General features: G+C 36.4%; 3 protein-coding genes across 6 annotated transcripts in view; 1 reads left to right on the top strand and 2 right to left on the bottom strand.

Moving 5' to 3' along the window:
- The window catches only part of LOC108736059, a 174,944-nt gene that overhangs the window by 126,405 nt on the left and 27,673 nt on the right, over positions 1 to 20,866 (bottom strand). The window contains exon 1 of one of the 4 annotated variants that reach the window (XM_025980758.1): positions 14,809 to 15,033. The exons of the other annotated variants lie outside the window; for them this stretch is intronic. The gene's annotated coding sequence lies outside the window, so the exon portion shown is untranslated. Of the gene's footprint in view, positions 1 to 14,808; positions 15,034 to 20,866 lie in introns of those variants that run through there. 4 annotated transcript variants of the gene reach the window in all.
- On the top strand, positions 13,999 to 16,435 carry LOC108736066. Its single transcript, XM_018468347.1, has 3 exons — positions 13,999 to 14,540; positions 15,730 to 15,877; positions 16,157 to 16,435. The coding sequence occupies exons 1-3, from the start codon at positions 14,366 to 14,368 to the stop codon at positions 16,341 to 16,343; spliced, it is 510 nt and encodes a 169-aa protein (XP_018323849.1). The 5' UTR covers positions 13,999 to 14,365; the 3' UTR covers positions 16,344 to 16,435.
- On the bottom strand, positions 18,589 to 19,762 carry LOC108736033 (zinc metalloproteinase nas-13-like). Its single transcript, XM_018468297.1, has 6 exons — positions 19,669 to 19,762; positions 19,435 to 19,608; positions 19,270 to 19,379; positions 18,997 to 19,201; positions 18,779 to 18,912; positions 18,589 to 18,686 (listed from the first exon to the last, which is right to left on the bottom strand). Exons 1-6 carry the CDS (start codon positions 19,760 to 19,762, stop codon positions 18,597 to 18,599), a joined length of 807 nt encoding a protein of 268 aa, XP_018323799.1. The 3' UTR covers positions 18,589 to 18,596.

Raw genomic sequence — 20,866 nt, 5'->3', positions numbered from 1 at the left:
AATTTAAGATATTTAGCGATCAATTGAGGCGTTTGAACTCGCCCATTTCACATTCTGGTGTGGTGACTAGTAGTACAACTTACATTCGCTTCGATCGATATAAGCTCCCACTTACTTCTACACTCTATTAGACTGCCACTTTAGAAATTGCAAACGCGAACCACTCAGATGCAGCCTCAAGTTTATTTTGCGAGAGAACAGGGGCGCCTTTGTCGTTGGAATTAAGGCCTTTCTGAGTGACATATTCTAAACAATTCGCTAATAGAGCATTCGCAGTTTGTACAATAAAGCGCAACGGCACGTCAAAATTCAAAGAAACAACTGACAACAAAACACCAAAACTTTAAAGGATTTCCCTTGCAAGGAGCGGCACTGCAATCACAAAAAATGTTTATTGCAAATCAACTACGAGTCGGAATTAATACACCGCTAGAAAAGTGAAAACTAGAGCTAATTTCATGGCAAGCCATTAATTAAAATCTAACCAGCTTCTTTAGTATCCTACCACGACTAATACTCCTCCTGGAAGTCCGCAACTACAGCATTGCAGGAATCCATGTTCACCGCCCTAGTCTCAAGGTAGTATCTCATCACGTTTCTGTCAGAGAAACAGACTCTTTCTCGACCCTGAAAATGCTCAATCTGCCAAGATCCTACACTTGACATTCTCTTGGGTCATCATCATCACCGTAAGGCCTTCAGCCTGAAGACTGATTGGACATGCTTCTTCCTATCATCGCACATCTCTAAAACTGGAGCAAACTGCTCTCCAACTAACCTTTCTTGTTGAGAAGGTGCTCTACCAACCGATCTCGCCTATTTAACAATGACTTCCACTGCATCTTCTGTTCTTCTAGTCTGACTAATACCTCCTCATTCCTAACCTTTCCTATTCTTAATATATCTTTAACATAACATTTAATTCTCTGCACAACTAAAAACCAGTCGACCACAAAAAAGGGTCAAGTTGTCTTTTTTCTTTTGTACTAGTAGAGCAGCTATTTCCATTGATTAGTTAGAACTACCAAATTGAGAGTGATGTGGAACAGTATATCAGATGTTTCATAAAGTTTCGTCATTTGTGAGACGTGCAATGTTGACTATTAATTTAAGCAAAATAGGAAAGGATGAAAGGCGGCAACCTTCTAATTAGTCGTGTATGCCCGTCAGGTTGCGGTACCTATGGAAATATTCATGAATACGTTAACATAGCTAAGGTGAATTTATGGGCCTCTTCTGGCGCTTATAATTTCGTTAGCATAAATTTTCGAAAAGCAGCCGCTTAACTGTGGTCGAAATACATGTCGAATTAATATATGACACAGGAGCACCTTTCCTTAATTAAATTTGGAAACACCTTGCATGTCTTTTGATCGATAATAGCACACAATCTTGTACAAATACAACGACAAATGTAGGCGCTGTCTTTGTGGAAAGAAGTTATTAAAATGAAGCATGAATAAAAAAGAAGTCAAGCAAAATTCAAAAACTAGTGCTATACTTGGTGGTTTACTTCAAGGTCCAACTGTAGATCTGAAGATTCAAGATCAAATTCGTTTTGGTTTTGCTAACGAAGTGCCTATACATGATGGTGAACATCAATACTAATACTAACTGTACTATAAGTTAAAATATTGAATACCAAGATCCTTTGGTCTTGCTAACGAGATTAGTTCTACACGCGATGATAAACTTGAGGACAAGGACTAAATGTGGATTTTTAGATTCAAGATCAAGTTCGTTTCGGCCTTGCAGGCGAAACCTAGTATTTGTACTTTTTGGCAAACATCAAGACTAAGCTATCTGTACTTCAAATCAATGCTTTGAAGACCAAGATCGTCTTAGACTTACTAACGAGATTAGTACTATACGTACTTAAGGTTAACACCCAGATAAGGACCAACCGCAAGTCAATAGATTGAAGATCAAGATCATTTCGGTCTTGCTAACAAGATCAAGTTCGTTTCGGCCTTGCTCACGAAACCTAGTATATATACCTTTTGGCAAGCATCAAAAACTAAGGCTAACTGTTCTTCAAATCAATGCTTTGAAGACCAAGATCGTCTTAGACTTACCAGCAAGATTAGTAGTATACGTACTTGATGATTAACACCCAGATAAAGACCAACTACAAGTCAATAGATTGAAGACCAAGATCATTTTGGCCTTGCTAGTGAGATTAGTTCTATACGTGATGGTTAACTTGCAGACACAGGCTAACTGTGGATTTTTAGATTCAAGATCAAATTCGTTTCAGCCTTGCTGATGAAGCCTAGCGTCTATACATGTTAGCAAACAACAAGACTAAGCCTAACTGCACTTCAAATTAATTCACTGAAGACCAAGATAGTTTTAACTCTACTAGCGAGATTAGTACTATAGTTAGATATAGGACCAACTGCAAGTTATAGATTGAAGACCAAGATCGTTTTGGTGATGCTAGCGAAACTAGGGTGATACTTGGTAGATACTAAAACCAACTGTAGGTTATTCCCTTGGTTCAAAATCACACTGTTTCGTTCTTACTGACGGGGTTAGCCTTTATACTTGAAGGCAAGCATCAAGATTGAGTCCAACTGTACCGTACATCAAAATTCATGGGGAAGAGTAAGTCTGCAGATTAAAGACCAGTATCCTTTTGGCATTCCTGACGAGACAAATAAAAACTTGATGACTATCATTGAGTTGATTCAAAACTGATAAGATCGCAATGAAATGTATTATTATAGCGTTTCAGACATTAGAGTCTTGCAGATACTTGATAGGCAAATTCAATACTACGACTAAGATAAACGTTCAAAATCAATTCACGACCTTTGCTCATTACTAGAAAGGGATCCTTAATGTTCTGCCTGATGTCTTTAAATGGGCGAGACATTTGTTATGTGCCCCCTTCTGCATACGTACATATGTATGTATGTATACGAACTACTGACTGTAAGCATTGCATCCAACGTCATAAATCGACGAGAGGGCATCCTTGGTCCATTACCATACGAATCGAAGCAATTTCATTGATTAGTTTTCTACGAACGAACGGTTCGCGTTTGGACGGGATGGAGCAAGATGAGTTTACCCAGGCTGCCGTAGACAATTCGCTAATGCATCAGCAAACGAAATAAACGGACTACCATCAATGTCTCGCAATGGAAATCTCTGATTGAAAAGACCGCTGGATCTAATTCCCGATCTTGGAATGCAACGATCCATATACTAACTCAATTGTACAAGGTGTAATATTAATATGTTATGTTTTTGTATTTGTACTTTGTAAACTGTGACGCAAGTACCTAATTAACTTTCAATGATAAATACGAAATGGTCGTGTAAAGTTATTATGCATTTTCCTCCACAAACCGGAGGATTTTGCATCTGTCTAGGTAGGTACGTATCCAAGTTTGACATGAATGTATAATTTGCAGTGAGCGCGAAAGGCAGTAAAAGTTTCATTTACATTGTAAAAGTTTATGTGCTAATTTTATGTCTAAATAAGCCAGTTATCTTGTTTACAAACAACAACTTTTGCCAATTTTATTATACCATTGTAAATCTATTCTACCTGGAAGAGTCTCCATTAAAAAGAAACATGTCGTAGTAACACTACCTTACACCTTGATGGCTTTCATTTCGCAAAATAATAACACCTTCTTTTATCCACCAGGCGTTATGAATTCTTGCGTAGGATTTTAAATGAATATTAAGCCAAGATTTGGAAGCAGTATGGCCCGCACTCAACAATAAGAGTCTTTAGATTTCATTCATGTCCTTCCCCGCTGGTCAAATCACATTATAACGTTATGGCATTGCGAGACCCCTCACCCCAAAACCCACCCCCCCTTATAAACGGTTCCTTACCTACGACACGACATCTCTTGCATATATCCACCTACATCTACCAGCTGACTGCATGGTCGCTGCAAATAGGAATTGATTGCAGTCAGGCAGTGGTGCAGGATGTGCAGCTCCTGTTCTGCATGCAGTTAGCGTGCACGGAGACCAAAGTTAGACAATGGCATTAACGAAAAACGAATGCCGCAAAAGCCGACTGTGTTCCATGTAAGTTTAAAAAGTTACCAAAACAAATTGCTCGTAGCGTCGGTGCTCTCTCTGTCACAAGCTGCTTCCCACAAACTTTCTTAGAGGAAAAAAGTACGCCAGGTAAAACAATTCTAACTAAAAAGTATAAAGAGTAATAATAATACTAGTCAGAAAGTTGCCGGTAATCTTTACCGGTTTTAATTTCAACTTGGTGTTCGTTCTACGGCAGATATACAAAAAAAAGTAGAAAAAATGTTAACACGAACAGTAATGCTTACGCCTCATTTTCCAACATTCCAAAAGGTTCTACTACATTTCTTGTCATCTTAAGAACAAACCACCAGCTAGAAACAGATTTTTCCAAATAGCAAAAGAGAACTGCAATTGGTAGCATGATTTTTTTTCCAATCTACCCCAACCAATCTTCCTTATAATTAATGGGAATTGTACAGTCACAAACACCACGGCATTGAAGTATTCTATTTTTTTTTGAGTCGAAAATACACGAAGTACATTATGAAAGTTGTCTACTTTAATAATAATTTGTTGTAATTTAAAGGAAGCAATTTCGCCGGTGCCACCAATTAATTATTCAACAAATAATCAGGCCGACGAGTATTAACAACTTTTGTGTTCCAACATCCGTCCCCCAAGTTTTCGTTACCTTCTAACATTAATTCTTTCTAACGAGTTTTCATCCCAGCAAATAATTATTTCTATTTTTCTTCAACACGCCGCGCCGCCTACTATGTTTACCGTACGTGTATACATAAGTGGGAACTACAAGGATGACGCATTCTTTCTCCTTTTTCTCCTTCTTTTTTTCGAGGAGCAAATAAATATTACAGCAGGTGCCGGGCAAACAGAGCTCTGCCAACGTAATAAAAAACAACAGGAGTTTAAGAAAGATTAAATTTTAACTGGCCCCGTTTTACTAATTGCGATATAAACATTCAGAATTATTAGCTATCGCAGATGTAAATTATCTGAATACTAAACAGGGAAAATGAGAATGTACATTCGTTTCCCTTTCAAACAGTTAAAAGTCTCATTAGGACGTTCCGATTGTAGTAGATACTTATTATGGACTAATGACCCCGATATTGTCAACGAAAACGTCGATTCAATTATTTTTAACTTTATTGATAACTTGACGCATTATTGGTATTTTAATGACTCAAGTTTATGAAAGTTAAATTGATGATTACTAAAATGGTTCTATGTGATCTTCACGAGAAATCAACTTATTTTTCATGTCAATCGTAGACAAAGAATGATATTAACGCTTTCATCATTGCGTCATGATGCGTCAATCTCACAGGTCTGACGCACGCCGTCTGATGCATCAGCCGCGTGCGTCAAACGCATCAATAGGATACACGATTCAGTTTAGGTAACGGTCACTGCACGGAACGATCCGTCAGCCGCATGCGTTTGACCAGCCACAGCAAACAAATTTTCTGCCATATTGAATAATAAAAAAAAAGATTGATAACAAATAAATGACCGGAGATAATTGCCTTCTTTCCCCTATTGTGCGATTTGTTCGTAGGTATGTAGGACATTTACGTTGTTGTTGCAATATTCGGGGCGGTAGTTGAATAATGCATCAACAACTTTCCATGAACATAAATTTCTGTTTCCGAAAAGGTATTGGCGGAACACGCGGGCGCTTCAATCGTAGCGAACGGTTGAGAGGAAGCCTGGCTAATTTACATGTTTTATGAGCCTGATCGTTCAAACGTGCTCCTTTTGCCGTTCAAAAGAATCGAATTCGCTTCCTGTGCGACGCCAGCGGCGGCGAAATCGCGGCGCCCTAGATCAATTTCGACGCATGTGTAGGAAATGTGAATTTTCTGACAAGAACCCTTAAAACAAACATGTAACAAATATCCCAGGTAAACGTGCAAGAGACCTAGAGGTATCGGGGTCGATTCTGTTCCTGACAATAGATCCGAGGCTAGCAGCATACGATTATCAAATCGCCAGATATGCCGCATAAGCAACCATATGAGGTGTCAAAGGTCAGGGGAAGATGACGCGATCCTATAAACCCTAGCTGGCTTAACAATGCCGAAATGTAAGTAATCCGACTGTGAGAGAGATTCCTCCTTCGAACATCCGACCAGTGATGGAGACTCATTCCATTAGAAGCCTAGGAGCTCCAGGTGAGAAATTTTTCTAATATCAGCCGTGTACTCGTAGAGTAGTAGCATGCAGTGAAAGACCACCGATCGGCATGGCCTAGAGGTTTGGACCATTGCTTGGTTCGATTCCGGTTCCATCTGCTCTGGTCCAAATTTTTTTGTGGTTTCCTTGAATCACTCAGGCAAATGCTGGGGCAGTAATAATATGCCACAGAAAATCTTTCCTTCTCTATCTATCCATTCTCACTATTCATAAAAGGAGATTGAAGAGGGTCTTTCGCCCTACTCTCCGACATAGTCCGGAGGGACTGTTCGTCCACCAGCAATAGTAGCTGGTGGGAATAAATCACCCAAACGTTTTTGGGGAGCACGAATAAACACCTCAACAGGTCCCACCCACATTAGAGTGTTCTAGAGGATTTTGCACACCACCTAGTAGAAAAATTGGTAGCGTCGGCCTCGGCTTCCATGCGCTGATTGAGCTTATCTCAATTCCTCGCCCATAAAGGCCGCGATGGGAAAACCAAAAGGTAGAAATCACCACATTTCACTAGTTTTCGAATGTAGACCTTTCGCTGCCCATCTTTACTCCTGCTTTTGCGTCTAACGTGTCTCTAACTAAACTTTCATGTCTCAGAATGCGTCTTGCTTTTCTGTCTCTCATTTTACTTATTGATTTCAATAGCATACTCTGTTCTCCTACTCCCTCCAATTTCTCGTCATTTCTAACATTTTCTATCCACGGTATTCGTTAAGGATATGGGATGTCCTAGTTTTAAGGAAATGCAAAGATTAACTCAGGATAGGAAAAAGCGGAGGTGCATATCCAACCAGTCTTAAGACTGACGACTTTATGATGTTTTATCATCCCTCTACAACGCCACATCAACCTTTTAATATCCCTGATTTCCATGGTGTTTTGTTTGGCAGTACATCTCCGATAAAACGATAAGTTTCATTTTCTTTTTTCATTTCTCCTTCGAATCCGCCCTCACTCTTTTATTTTCTTTTGGTATTTTTTTGCAGAAAAACGGATGCAAGGGTTAAAAACGCCCACAAGGAAAACTAACTGACATCCGAGATCATCAACCTACCACAAAATTACTCAAGACTCGACAGCAATTACTTAAAGCGAACCTGAGTTGTTTTTCATTTTCTCTCTTAAGTTAACAAGGAGCTACCGTACATAGTAAATTTTTAACTCGACATCGGGCGCAAGATCGAAGCCCTTTTTAAATAAAGCCTGTACTAAAGAGATTAAAATTAGGGTCATAATTTGTGCTGACATGTCAGTTCGTGACAATCTCCAATTCTCTCATCCTTTCGCTACAATATTCAGCAAAAAATACTTAGTTACGTAATATGTCGTCAGCTGACGCAACCAAATTGTCTATTGTTTCGTTGGACACCTACAAAATAGGTATCAAGCTGAATGTTTTTGTCATTTTCTGAGAGAGCTGGACTTAATTATAACATTATTCACTGACAGAATTTAAATAATAACAAACAAAATCCGCGGGTTCAGCGAAATCGACAGTGGAGCAGAATTAACTATGCAGGGCAATTAATAACGATCGAACACACAAAATATAAATATGTACATTAATTTCTGGGAAAACTGCAGCTTCAACAGAAATCTATAAACTTTTTGGATTTATATACATCGCAATTATGAGCGTGATACTAAAAGCATTACCTACAATAAAAATATCATCATCAGACCGATAAAGTCTGAGCCTGTACCGAGGCAATATAGAGTCATAACTAAGTCAACGCCAGACCATCATCGTTTTCGTCATTAGAATTACACTGAGCCATTGGAATTTAAACGAGCAAATGTGGTGGTGTCAACCGAGTCAATGTGAGTCTCCGATAAAGTTTGTGCCTATACCGAGGTAATACCGAGTGAGAACTGAGTAGCTGTCAAATCTTCATGAATGTTTTCATTCTTAGAATTGAACTTAAGAGAAATAGAAGAAGCACATTGTAAAATTGATCACTTACTATAATTCTCGAAAGTATGTTTTTATTATTGAAAGTTTCAGATACTATTGAAAGGTCTGTCTCTAAAACACCTACCGAGTCATAGAAAATAGAAGATCAGATTAGTCTGACACGGATCAACGCTAAAAAGAACCGAGTGGAAACGGAGCCATCACTGAGTCCACGGTGGAGAAAACACCAACTTTAAACGATCGAGTATTAGAACCGTATATGTTTAGTATTCATTTAAAAACTTTTAATTATAATTGTATCAAACTTTGTTGAAGTTGATCGAAAGTTTGTTTATTAATTTGGCGTGACATGCGAACGACAAATTGCCTGATTGCCCAGTTCCATTCGACGGGTCCGTTTGTTGTTGGGTTCCTTTCAATCAAGATAAGCTTGTAAAAGAATCCGTGACACGAGTTAGAATTTAGCTCACGTGCTCTTCGAGTGGGACAAACGCCAGCCTTCTAGATTAACTTAATTTCAGTATCTGGTATAAAAGGGAAGCCCATCACGTCCTGCAAGAGGCGCGAGATTTTTATTCCACACGCTGAACCCTTTATTAGGTGATTTCATTTCAACATTCATTCGATTGGAATTAGCCGACTCGAATTGTACGCAAGGAGGACTCGGGAAAACGAAATTGAAGCTCACATGAAGCATGAATAACAATCGCCTTTTTTTACAATTTGGAACAAGGAAATTTAATGATTTTTCCAGTGCAGTTCTACATAACCACTTCAGAATAATAAACATCAATCATACACAAGTACCTACAACTTACCAAATTTAAGGAAAATAAACCATGATAATTTCGTTTCATTTCTGCCCTAAAATAGTTGTATTATTAATAATAATTAACAACACTGGAAAAAAAGATATCGCCTGGTCGAATTAAAATGTTTTTTTCTTACGGTTATTAGAAGGGAACGCCTACGTTCGGTTTTTAGTGGTTAATAATTTTTCGTTGGCTCGCTGTAGGATATCCTAAATCACCGGGCAGATTATTAAAGGAAGGAAACAAGCGATAACTGAATGAGGCCCGATTCAGAGCGTAACAAATACTAATTTATGGGAGCTTTTATCTTATAACAAGAGGAAAATCGATATCATTATAACGGAGAGGAAAACAAAAAACATTCTTCAAACTTATAATTTCCTCTCGAAAAAATGCTTTTTAAAGAGGTACCGGCCGATAGCTTCGCAAACAAATGAAAATCGTGTTTATTATTTATGAACATCCTCCTCCTTCGATAATCAATACTTTAGACGTCACACATTAAGAATATAATGGCTATTACATATTTAAATGTATGTATATGCAACCAACTATACAGACATCTATACCCGCCCGCTTCTTTGCAATTGTTTAGTTCCAACTCAGCGAAAAAATCCTGGATATCAAAAGTAGGTATAAGAAACCTTTCCACCTATTAGTTGAACGTCTTAATTATCAATTAGTTCCAAAATGGTGTATCTACCAACAGCTATCCCAGTTAAATCGATTTTGTTTGCAAGCTAAAAACACTTTTTTTCGTAATAATAATACGTGGATGTTACAAGATGAATTATTACCATCATTTTATATTTCGTAATGGGAGGCAATCAAAGGCAATTATCGAAGGATCTTTGAAGTTGCATTGCGAAGAAAATTACTGTAATAGGAGCGACCGAGAAGGGAAGAATTTCATCGTCGAATTGGATTTTCCTTGAAGAGAACTACGAGCAATGAACAAAGAAAGCTCGACCAGCGATTTTAAAACCGAAAAAGGATCACGGGCTTTTGGTCGCCGAAGTAATCAGAAGTTATAGAAGAGAAGCGCGATATCCTATTATTTTTGCACATTTTCTGCGCTTGGCTTGTCGACGGATTCACCCGCGTTCCATTCCCGAAGGAATCCCGCTTAATTTTAGTTTATATCTCGTGACCAGCCCTAAATCAACAAAAGGTCGTAAAAATAAAATCACCCTGACCCCCGTAAACGACCGGGATACATACGCTCGCCGGACACCTTCCTTCCCCTTTTCAATGAATATGAATGATTCTGATAATGGAAAATATTTCAAGTAAGAACACACTTTACGTCTCAAAAAGAGAATAAGGAAAGCATTTGACGCAATTCCAGAGTTACTAAAATTTATTATTATCGTTCTTCCATTCACTAAATAACAATTAAACTTTCAGATCATCTAAATAATTTTGGTTTCAATGAACATTAAAATGGTGACCGTCTTCACTCATCCTGATAGTGAAAGAATAAAAACTAATGGTAAATAAGTACTGTCACATGTATGCAAGCAACCCAACATACGTAATTACAAAAAAGACCACATTTTCTAGACGTCACATTCCGGATCATTCTATAACATGGCCAGCCTCTATAAATAGTTGCAACGAAGTCGGAGGGGTTAGTTGGAGAACGAGTTATGAGGCGATACAGAGCGAAGTGTGCGATATAGTAGTAAATTAATGACAGTACTTGCTGTTAATTACGAATAGCAAATTATCAAATAAATTTAACAATAATGAGGAATATGTTTGATTACATGAAAATACAAAAACACCAACCTCTTGCAAGTTCTTTGATTAATTACTCTAAATGCGCTCTTTATTTTTTCTGTCGTCGATCCCTAAAATAAAATTCCGCCCATATTTTTTTTATGATCACCCAGTATTTCGCGGTCAGTTTCAGATCAAAATCGTAAACCAGAATAGCGTTGCTTGATGGAATCTAATGATAGGGATGGAACGGGAAGAGATATGTGTGCATCTTGCCGCCGTATTCGTCCTTTTTATAGATAATCCTGTTAAGCCGTTGAGGGAAAGCCGTTTTATAGATATAAGCTCGTAATGGTTGACTATAAGTATCCATTGAAGAAACATAAAAATCCGCGACTATCGTTTTATAGTCAATTACAGGAACCTCATTTGTGCAGTCATAACGTTCGTTTTTACGAATGCGCAACAAAAAAACAATCGCCTCGGTAAATCTCATCCTTTCATTTTTCTTAACATCTAACCTCTAAATAGTAATTGAAATGGTTTCACCATCAAAACACATCAGACTCTTCAATCAAGTTAATTATGAGCAGCTAAAATCCCCCCAAATATGGATTGCAGCATCAACATAGGTTCTTCAGGCCAAAAATTGGTTCGACCCCTTCACTTCTTCCATCTTGAGGCAATCTTCTAAAACTGAGTCAACTTACAACCCTAACTGTTTGCGAATAGTAATCTGTTCTAGATCTATCTCTACCCCTCTTAATTCCTATTTCTTCTTCTAATATGTCTCTAACTACCCCTTCATGTCTGAGGAGGTGCCCTACCAACCTATCTCGCCTATTTCTTCCTACTCTCTGCAATACCTCTTTTCTTTTGCGCAGCTCCTAAGGCGTGCTGATGAGATCAAGTAAACTCAAAATCGCAATCTAAGTCTGGTAACTTAATCTTATTACGTACAGGGTTAATCAATTTTTCTGGTTACAAATTTACCAAAATTGGAAAGGTAATAATGTCACGGCAGGGAAAATACCTAGGTTCACAATAATCTATTGCCTTCACAGCTGCCTTCGATAGAATTTAATTATGAACGCGTTGGTCTGGTTGCCAGCTGATCCACCCCAAAATGACGCCATCTATATTCTCGACCGCGCGCCAAAGCTCGTGTACATTCCTGCTAAACAAGATCGAAGCGCGTACATGAGGATGGTATCGCGAAAATTTATTGGCAGCTTTGCACCACCGTCAACGTCCATATGAAATTTTGTTTCTGTTCCGCAGCTATGAAAGCGCGCGCTCGCCCGCAGCTTTTAACTTTTGTTCCCGCCGATGTCACAGATAGAGCTTTTATTTATTATCCGAACGCGTTCTGTTCACTAATAAAAGAGTCAATCACAAATAAAGTTCTCTCCGCCACTCTTATCCAAATCCAAAGGATTACAAATTAAGACAGAGAAAGAACAATTTTGAATTAATTAGTTTCTTTTAGTTATATAAATGATCAGCGATTTAGTGATTTTGAGCACCGAAGCACGGAGAACATTTAAGAAATCCCTACTTGACACTAAATTCCTTAAAGGATTGAAAAAGGATATCCACATCAGGGGCATATCAATCTTAATATGACATGGGATAAACAGGTTCAGATAAGGTTTCCACATTTGGACCAAATCATTCTTAATAAGGCATGCCATAAAAAGGTTCAAATGGGGTTTCCACATGAGTCTTGATAAAATAAAGTATTCTGTTAAAGATTGCAGGGTTCAGGTTGGATGTACCAGCGTATTACTTGCTATGCTTAAAAGTAGATTTTACTACGTGGAGCTTTTTAAATGACCTTACAAATATCTACACCAAAAGTACGTAGTAACAAACAAAATTTTTTTCTCGAAGTACAAACATTTACTTCGTTTTATGAAAAGCAACCATTGTATTCGAAAACCCTTAAAATTAATTAATTAACTTTTTTAAGAATCATATGAAACTTTAATTACATTAAGTGGTAACTAACCGACCCTTTTTCTAAAAAGTATAATAATTAGCAAGGGCTAAGTTTAATTAATAACTACACACACAACTATAGAACTATGTCAGTATTTTAGGCCAAAAACAACACCAACATCCCTTCTCTCGACAGTCAAATAACATTTTGTGTCTACGTGAAATTTGAACGACTAATCTCCGTGAAAACGACCTTCCATAATTAGAAGGCTTAGTTGAACTTCATAAATTACATAATCCGATCGTATTTGATCATCGGCGAGCGAAGCAGTCTAAAAGTTAACGACTTATTACTAAACTGAATATTATATCAAACAAATCCGCCCGTTCCACTTTAAATTACGAAAGTTTGGATATTATTTTCATTAAAATATCACTGTGTATTACCGGGAGGATTAAAGAGAGCTAAATAAGAAGTTCATTCTAATTTGAGCTATCTATCAACCTCGAAATTATTTCATAAAAAACAAATGGCAGAACTGAAAAAGTTCTTTAACTTCGAATACAGCCATCAAAATGTAATCAAGATAATTTTATTATGTCTTCACTACGTTACAATGATGTACAAGTAATGGAACCTTTTTGAGGGAAAATTTCACATAAATACAGCAAGCTTGAGCCGCGTAAACAGTCACCCTGCACTCTTTTTAAACAATGTGAGCTTTATTTCAATGTACCTATGGTCCACAAAATAGATCACTTTCAATTCTGATTGGAATTTCGCAGAAACTCGGCAGAATGGTAGATAGGTACCATTTTTTATATTTTATAGTTCCGCCATACCGCCGACCTTCCTGTAATCGTTACAATTTTCAAAAAACGGCAATGGCCCAGTGGTATCAATGAGCGGCTTCCATGCGAAAGGGCCCGGCCTCTATGCTCAGTCGATGCCATAGCTTTTTTTTCTTATTCTAATATATTTGTTAACCTTTTAATACTTCTATTTTTATTCTATCAAATTCAACAGTTTACACGAGAACAGATTTAACTTGTTCGTCCTAGGGTAAATTTATTACCTTCATGTCTTTTGTTGAGAGACATCTCTATCTGTAAAAGGTGATACATCTTAAACCATACAGATAAAAAATTTACTTTATCGTGACGACTATCACATATTATTATTACGGTTTCAGGACATTTGTTACATAAAGATATCGTATTTCAAAAGAAAGCAATAAATGCATATTGTGGTGGTTTTTCCTTCTGCGCCATGTGGTTCCACTGCTAAAACAGCTGCAGATGCTCGATGCTTTTGCTTTTTCTTTCAACGACTAGGCCGTAGGACAAAAAATAATTAATAAATAAAAAAAAATATGGCGTTAGTCTCCAGAAAGCAATTTTTAACTGTAAGTGCTTTAGTTCACACCGATCTTTGAAAGAAATTGTACAGAACCATTATGCTTATTAACAAAAGTAATATTCACAGTCCGATTTTTTCGTCTAAGTTAAAGTAGTTTTAAAAACTAAAGTGAAAGAGGTCAACGTACGTCCCTGTTTATTTTTAATACTTCGCATACCTTTACACCTTCATTTATTCAGACGGTAAAGTTTTTCTGTTCTATTCGAATTGCAATTGTCAAAACTTTTAAAAATGTTTATTACATCTCGAATCTGGATAATAAATAAATAATGGTGACATCTTCGAAAAAGGCGTTTCAATACGGATAAAACCGATCGAGTGTTAAAGGAAATGTGTTGGTGTTTGAAAGTGTTTTTTCGTGTTTGCGCCAATCTAACGTGCAGACTTTGTAGCTTTATTGTCCATCAACTTTACAAAATATGTTGCGTTTGCTGGTGCCCAAACTTTACCTCGACCTCATCTTCAAATCGTTACGAATCGAACAGAAACAGCGAAAACAACTGTGGTAAGCAGTTTAAATATACGTACTTAACATTTTAGTAAGTACTGCCCTGACAAATAAACTTTGATTTTTACGTTTTAAATATATAACAAATGGGACATTTACAAAGTGGAAATCTATATTATTATTGTAGTAATGTAATGTGTAAAACCACTATTTTTTTATCACCAAATAGCTAATACCTAAAAAAATTTATCTACAAATTTTCACCTATTCTATTAATCTACTACAAAACCTAATTGTAAATTAAATTGTTAAATGTACTTCTTACCAGAGAATAAAATTTAGTTTCTTGCAAACAAATACTTTTTCAATCAGGTCAGTCTTTGTTTCAACTTGTTTTTATTGGATAATACGATAACGAAGTCCGAACACAAGATTCTACATCGCATGTCACTACTTATCTCGGTCTTATCAGGAGAGCAAAAAATTTGACGATCTTTTTTGCCCTTTACTAAACGAACTACACGATTTCAACATCACGCAATAAACAAGCTTTCGTTGAAACGGTTTAAAGGTGATAGACAACATAAAAAGAGAAAGGCGTTTATTCGCATTAAAATAGTTGTGTAAATTCATCCACTTTAACGCAACATTATATGGCTTTCTTTTGTATTGACTGAAAGAAAAATAAGTGTAGCATTTCAAATAACAAACGAATTTGATGTTCTGTAATATCAGAAAATTATTTTCTCTAATGATATCAAAAGCCTGATTAGTAATTAATGACTATTGAAAACACTGAAACGAAATTAAGATGAAAACATCTCAAAACTTTGCAAAAAACAGAGTAGCTTTTCGTATTATTGTTCAGGAATATTTCGATTATTTATTAATAAAAATCATTTTTGACTGAATAAATAACAAAATAGATTTGAAATTGACAATCATCTAGCACAAAACAGAAGCTGCTGCTACTCTTGTTCTAGTTTGACTTTTTGCAATTTTTCGCCTGGAGAAACGCGAAATTTATCTCGAAACAAATTTCCTGACATTTCATATACAGTTTATCGAATTCCCTGATCCAGAAAACTCTTCGATCTGTTACTTTTTGTCATCATATTCGCCACCTTTCGTCGATTGATTTATACGATGAATCAATCTGCAGGGCCGTACTCCGGAATTCATTACATGCATCAATAGAAATAGATGAAGTGAAAACATTTTAACAGTTGAATTTTTTGTTTTTCAGAAGCCATTTTTCACGAATCATTTTATCAAGATGTAGATCGAAACACTGCAGAAAAACTACTCTACAAAAAGCAGGATGGTACCTTCATTATCAGACCTACACACATCGCGAATTGTGTGGCAATATTATCTGTAATACAAAATGATCGGTATGTAGCATAGTGTGTAAAGTATTGCCTGTTTTAAGAAAAAAATCCGCTGTTATTTTAATCGAATGGCGGATATCATCTTTTATTAGGTTTTAGGTAAATTTTATCTATCTGTTCGTCAAAATTTTTAATAAACGCAAACGGCTCAGTGGTATCGATGGCCGATTGCAATTCAGGAGGGCCCGGTCTCTATACTCGACTGATGCTACAGCTTTTTCTTATTAAAATTTTGGTAATAATTTAAACATCAGCCTTTGCTTTATGTTTCTGTAATTTCAGAATATTTCACCTGACCATACGCAGGAGGAGGGACGGGAAACTCTCTTTAGGAAATGAAAAAATAAATGAAAGATGCTTTGGAAGCCTTAACGAACTCATCAACTTTTACATCAGCAATTATCTCATGTTGCAGTCTACGGATGCGACGAAAGCACATACATTACTTTTACCATTTCTGGGATGTTAAAAAATAAATATAATAAAACCTAAGACTGTAATTAAAATACAATATTCTTATGATTTGTAAACAGTTCAGTATTAAAAGCAAATCATTGAGCATTTACTGTATTTTAAAAGCAATTATAAATATTCAAAAAAATTTCTTGTGCGTATGTTGTCACTATTTCATAAAATGGAAAAAATATGTTAGGAACCCCAGTATATAGGCATGAACTGCTATTTAGAAATATTTCAGATGCAGAATCAGATGTTAAGGGGTGTTGAATAATCGAAACTAACGATTTATTTTTCAATTTTTTGATACGCCCATTTCGCCAGTTACTTACAAATCATAAACAAACATGCTTTTCGTTCGTGAAATTGAAAATGGCAAATTATTATTTGTGTCTAAAGCAAGTGTCATCCGTGCCTATGACACTCGTAAAATTAATTTTCGAGCCCAGTTCGCATTCAAAATAAAGTCCAAGTGTACTCTCCGTTCGTACAAAATCAAACTTGTTTGGTGCTGTGTGCGCGAGTGAGTTTGCTTCTATATCGGTTTATTGAATTAGTTTACGAATACAGATGAGAGCACAACAGACAGACAGATACCAATTAGTGTACAATCGCAATAAAGAGATGCTACATTCATTTTATTGCCATATAAAATCTACAACACAACCGTACGATAACCGGCTACTGTTTGATGAAATTAAATTACAAAATCGTGTTCTCATAAAATTGTCGACTACGCGACACGAATGCTAACGAGAAAGGCTATGAATGAAACCAATAAAAATATATAATTTATAATAAATCTAAACGTCGACACAGGGTGTAACTTCATGTGATTGAATTTAAGTTCTGCTTCATCGAAAATTAAACAGGACGGGTAGTAGAGTTGCAGATGAGCGCGCGCATGAGCAGGAAACGAATGAAATTACATACCATTGCGAAAACATTGACTCCGAAAGTCAACGTTCATTAGTATGTGAAAAATTGGGATTAATAGTTATCCCAATTGTTCAAAATAATATAAAAATTGATGACTAATGACATAATTTCTGGTAAACAGACAGAACGGTTGTCATAAATATTCAGGTGAAGTGAGGGGTTGATTGTTTGAGAAGTGGGCCATGTTGGTTCTGGTAAGTCGCCAAGAAACGAACGTTTTGAAGGAATGAATATAAAAGCGACGTGTCCTACGAATTGGAAACTTTATTTCTTAAAGATCGATACATTGCTTCACTCGCGCATTTGCATTCTTGCATGATCAATCCATAAATTTTTGAATGAATATCTTCCTCGTCCCGCAGGATTATCCCACCCACTGCCTTCCGAAACCGTCGTCCCCGTCCAAGTCTCTCGCTTTTTCCTCCTGTTTCCTTTAATATCCCCGCCGTTGGAAATTTATTGCCGACGAATATTTATTTGTTGCAGGAAATGCGCCCTCGCCGCCGCCTAATACTCTACAGCTTCTGCTGCTGCTGCTGCTGTTATAGGTATCATTTAATCCAGAGGGAACGAAAGAAGAGGAGGAGAGGAGACTCGTTCTCTTATTATTCTCCTTCTTCTACATCCACTTATTTCGCAGTTGGTTAATTTGAAATGTTACTCGGAAAACGTTGTCATTTTTATTAAGTGACAGGCAGCATAGGCCCTCTGTATTATAATCTGACAGACGACACAAAATAATCTAATCCTCCGTGTCGTTTCGAAAATTTCGACAGGATAAACAAATGATACGTGAAATTGAAAAGCTACAGAGATGAATATTATACTTATCTAATAAGAAAAACTGAGCAGAGGGTAGAAAATGATATCATACCATCACCAGCACGTATTTTCCTATACCCAAGAAAAATTAATAAATCCACTCAAAAAATTATCTTTCTAAAACTTACTTCTCCAAGCCCAAAACAAAAAGAAACAAATGCCACCTGACGATGGTTGTTTAGTTAACAATAATGTACACTTTTGAATAGGGTGAGTGCCGATGGGTGAGAGGCCTGGACGCGAATGAACAACCCACCACATCGCAGAATTGTCTTTCTAATTAGATTACTTCCTTTTAACTACTTAATACATTATCCTTAAGGAAGAAGAATCAATAAAACATTTCATACAATTTTCAAATAATATTTTGAAACAATACGTAAGAACTAGTAAATCGTGTAAACCTATAATATTTTTCCAACACATAAAATTTCCTATTTATTAAGTATCTACATAAAACAACTGTAAAAAATTGCTCAATAAATATTTATTGATCCAAGTATTTTTATACGTCGTTGCAGTTGTACATCAAATTCAACTTTTGTACATCCGATGGACTAAAACCGTTCCTTTGGCCTAATGTAACATTTGGTTTCTAAAAGTATAAATAAAGATGAACAATTCGACTGCTATTTTTTCTACTGGTTTTCAGTAGTAGATTTGATAAAGCAGATGTCGTTAACGTACCTTCGCCTCGATCGTTTTTTTACCATTCTTGGAAAAAGCGTAATCACTGTAGTGCATCACGCTACCATAATCGTATGGAACCCCAAAGTGGGACACCTCCTTTTCTGAGTATTTTTCAAAATTGTGTTTGTGCACTCAAAAATGATTTAATATGTTTATGGTAGGTATACATATATATATGTATCTAAGTATAGGAAAAAGATCAAATATTACAATACCTTTTTCTATATTATCCCAATTAATATTGACATAATCATCCCTGTCATGCGAACTTTGTTGGTGATAAAACCCAACAGCGTGTAAGAATTCATGAATTATTACCCCTTTTGTGATACATTTCTTTCCCTTTTCATCACCATACAAATTTAAAATTTGTTTCCCGCCTTCCCTTCCAACCGACGAAAAACAACCCGATTCCTCATTCTTAAATATATAAGCACATTCTCAAAAACCATAGGAAACTTTTACTCTAAATAATTTATTTATGTTACCTGCACATAAACATAATCTTCGTCGTCCTTATTTTTAGGTCTAACTTTTACGCAAGAAACATTTGCAAATTCCTTTAAGACATCGTCCACATATAGCTTTGCATCGTCCGCTAAAATACATCACATGATCGACTACCCAACCTAAAATTTTACAAAACTGCTTACGAAAATCAGGATCAAATTCGTACGGGATTTCGTTGTTTTTCCATCGACGAGATTCATCGTGTATAATGCCGTTTTTAGAAACGTCGTGATTAAAAACGATGTCACCCTCAAACTGTCCACTCAATTCCCAAATGTTTTGCTTATCGTCCTCTGCCCATTTTAAGAATAAATCAACTACAAATTCGCGTATAATATTATAAACTTATTGTTTAACTACCCTAGAATAGTGCTCACGATCTCGTGCTGCCAACTTCTTGGGTGCACCATTGCAAATACCAAAACCGATGGTACAAAAACATATTAAACTGCAAACTGTCGACAAAGCCATGAAATACCTACAGTAAACTCTTATCAGCTACAGTACTTGCTTCAAATAACAATAAAATTGAATGTGTTTTTACAATTTATAGGTAGATAGGACAGGGCGTTTAATTTAAAAGTTTAATAGGTACGCACTAACGTTAAACGATAAAAAACACTTTGCCTAGATATCTAAATTTAATTTAAAATTTTTATCGACCCTAATATTGTATGTATCACAAGACAAACCACTGAGAAATTCAAGTGCCGTTTTAGTATGCATAATTTTAATATCTTTCGTATCGAATATTTACATAAATAAAGCTTCAATTACTATAAACTAGAATTTTTCGCGACAGTTTCAACGACAATGTTTACTTAGTTATTATTATTATTTTTTATTTTTCTTGCTTCTTTTCCGTACCAATTTTTAATAAAGCCGAAGAAGTTCGTCGTTTCTAAAGCAACACTTTGTAAAAAGAGCCCGAGTACGTCAACCCCGCCCCCTCCCCGTTCCCTTTTCTCCTTCAAAACACCCCGTACCGAAGGTCAGATGCCGTTTCTTGGAAACGCGTTCGTTAATGAAACGAAGCTCAGGTCTTGAGCACAAAAATTCCGCCGCCTTATTCCACAACCTGCAGCTTTAAAGCTCACCGAGCCTTACTTATATAGGAGAGAGGGAGCGAGAAGTCAATTAAAATGCAAACCCTTGCTTTTACAACACATTTTGTCCGGCTTTACTACATTGTTATACGTATACGTGTCCTTTTTTCCTTCCGTAGGAAAGGACGATGTTCCTCAAACAATGTTGTAACCTAACAAAAAATGCCCTACATTTTTTTATCAGAATTATTTTCAGTTTTTCTTCAAGTAAATAAACTTCAGAAATGGTTAATGTTTTCTAGAAATTTCTTCTGAACTTCTGGCTGACGACAGTAACAAGTTTCCTCTGTTAGAAAGTCATACAAATGGGACCACCCACCGACATGCAGTCACATCATTGCAGAACACTTTACATCAGCCTGTAACACTCTCAAATATTCGTACATATTCTAGCACATTTTGGATCATTTTTATGTTGGAAGAAATTTTTCAAACTGAAAGAGATCTATTCGCATTGCCCAAAATGGTA

Source organism: Agrilus planipennis, unplaced genomic scaffold (assembly GCF_000699045.2).
Source record: "Agrilus planipennis isolate EAB-ADULT unplaced genomic scaffold, Apla_2.0 scaffold8, whole genome shotgun sequence".
NCBI classification, from domain to species: domain Eukaryota; kingdom Metazoa; phylum Arthropoda; class Insecta; order Coleoptera; family Buprestidae; genus Agrilus; species Agrilus planipennis.
This window is presented reverse-complemented; position numbering and strand designations above follow the sequence as displayed.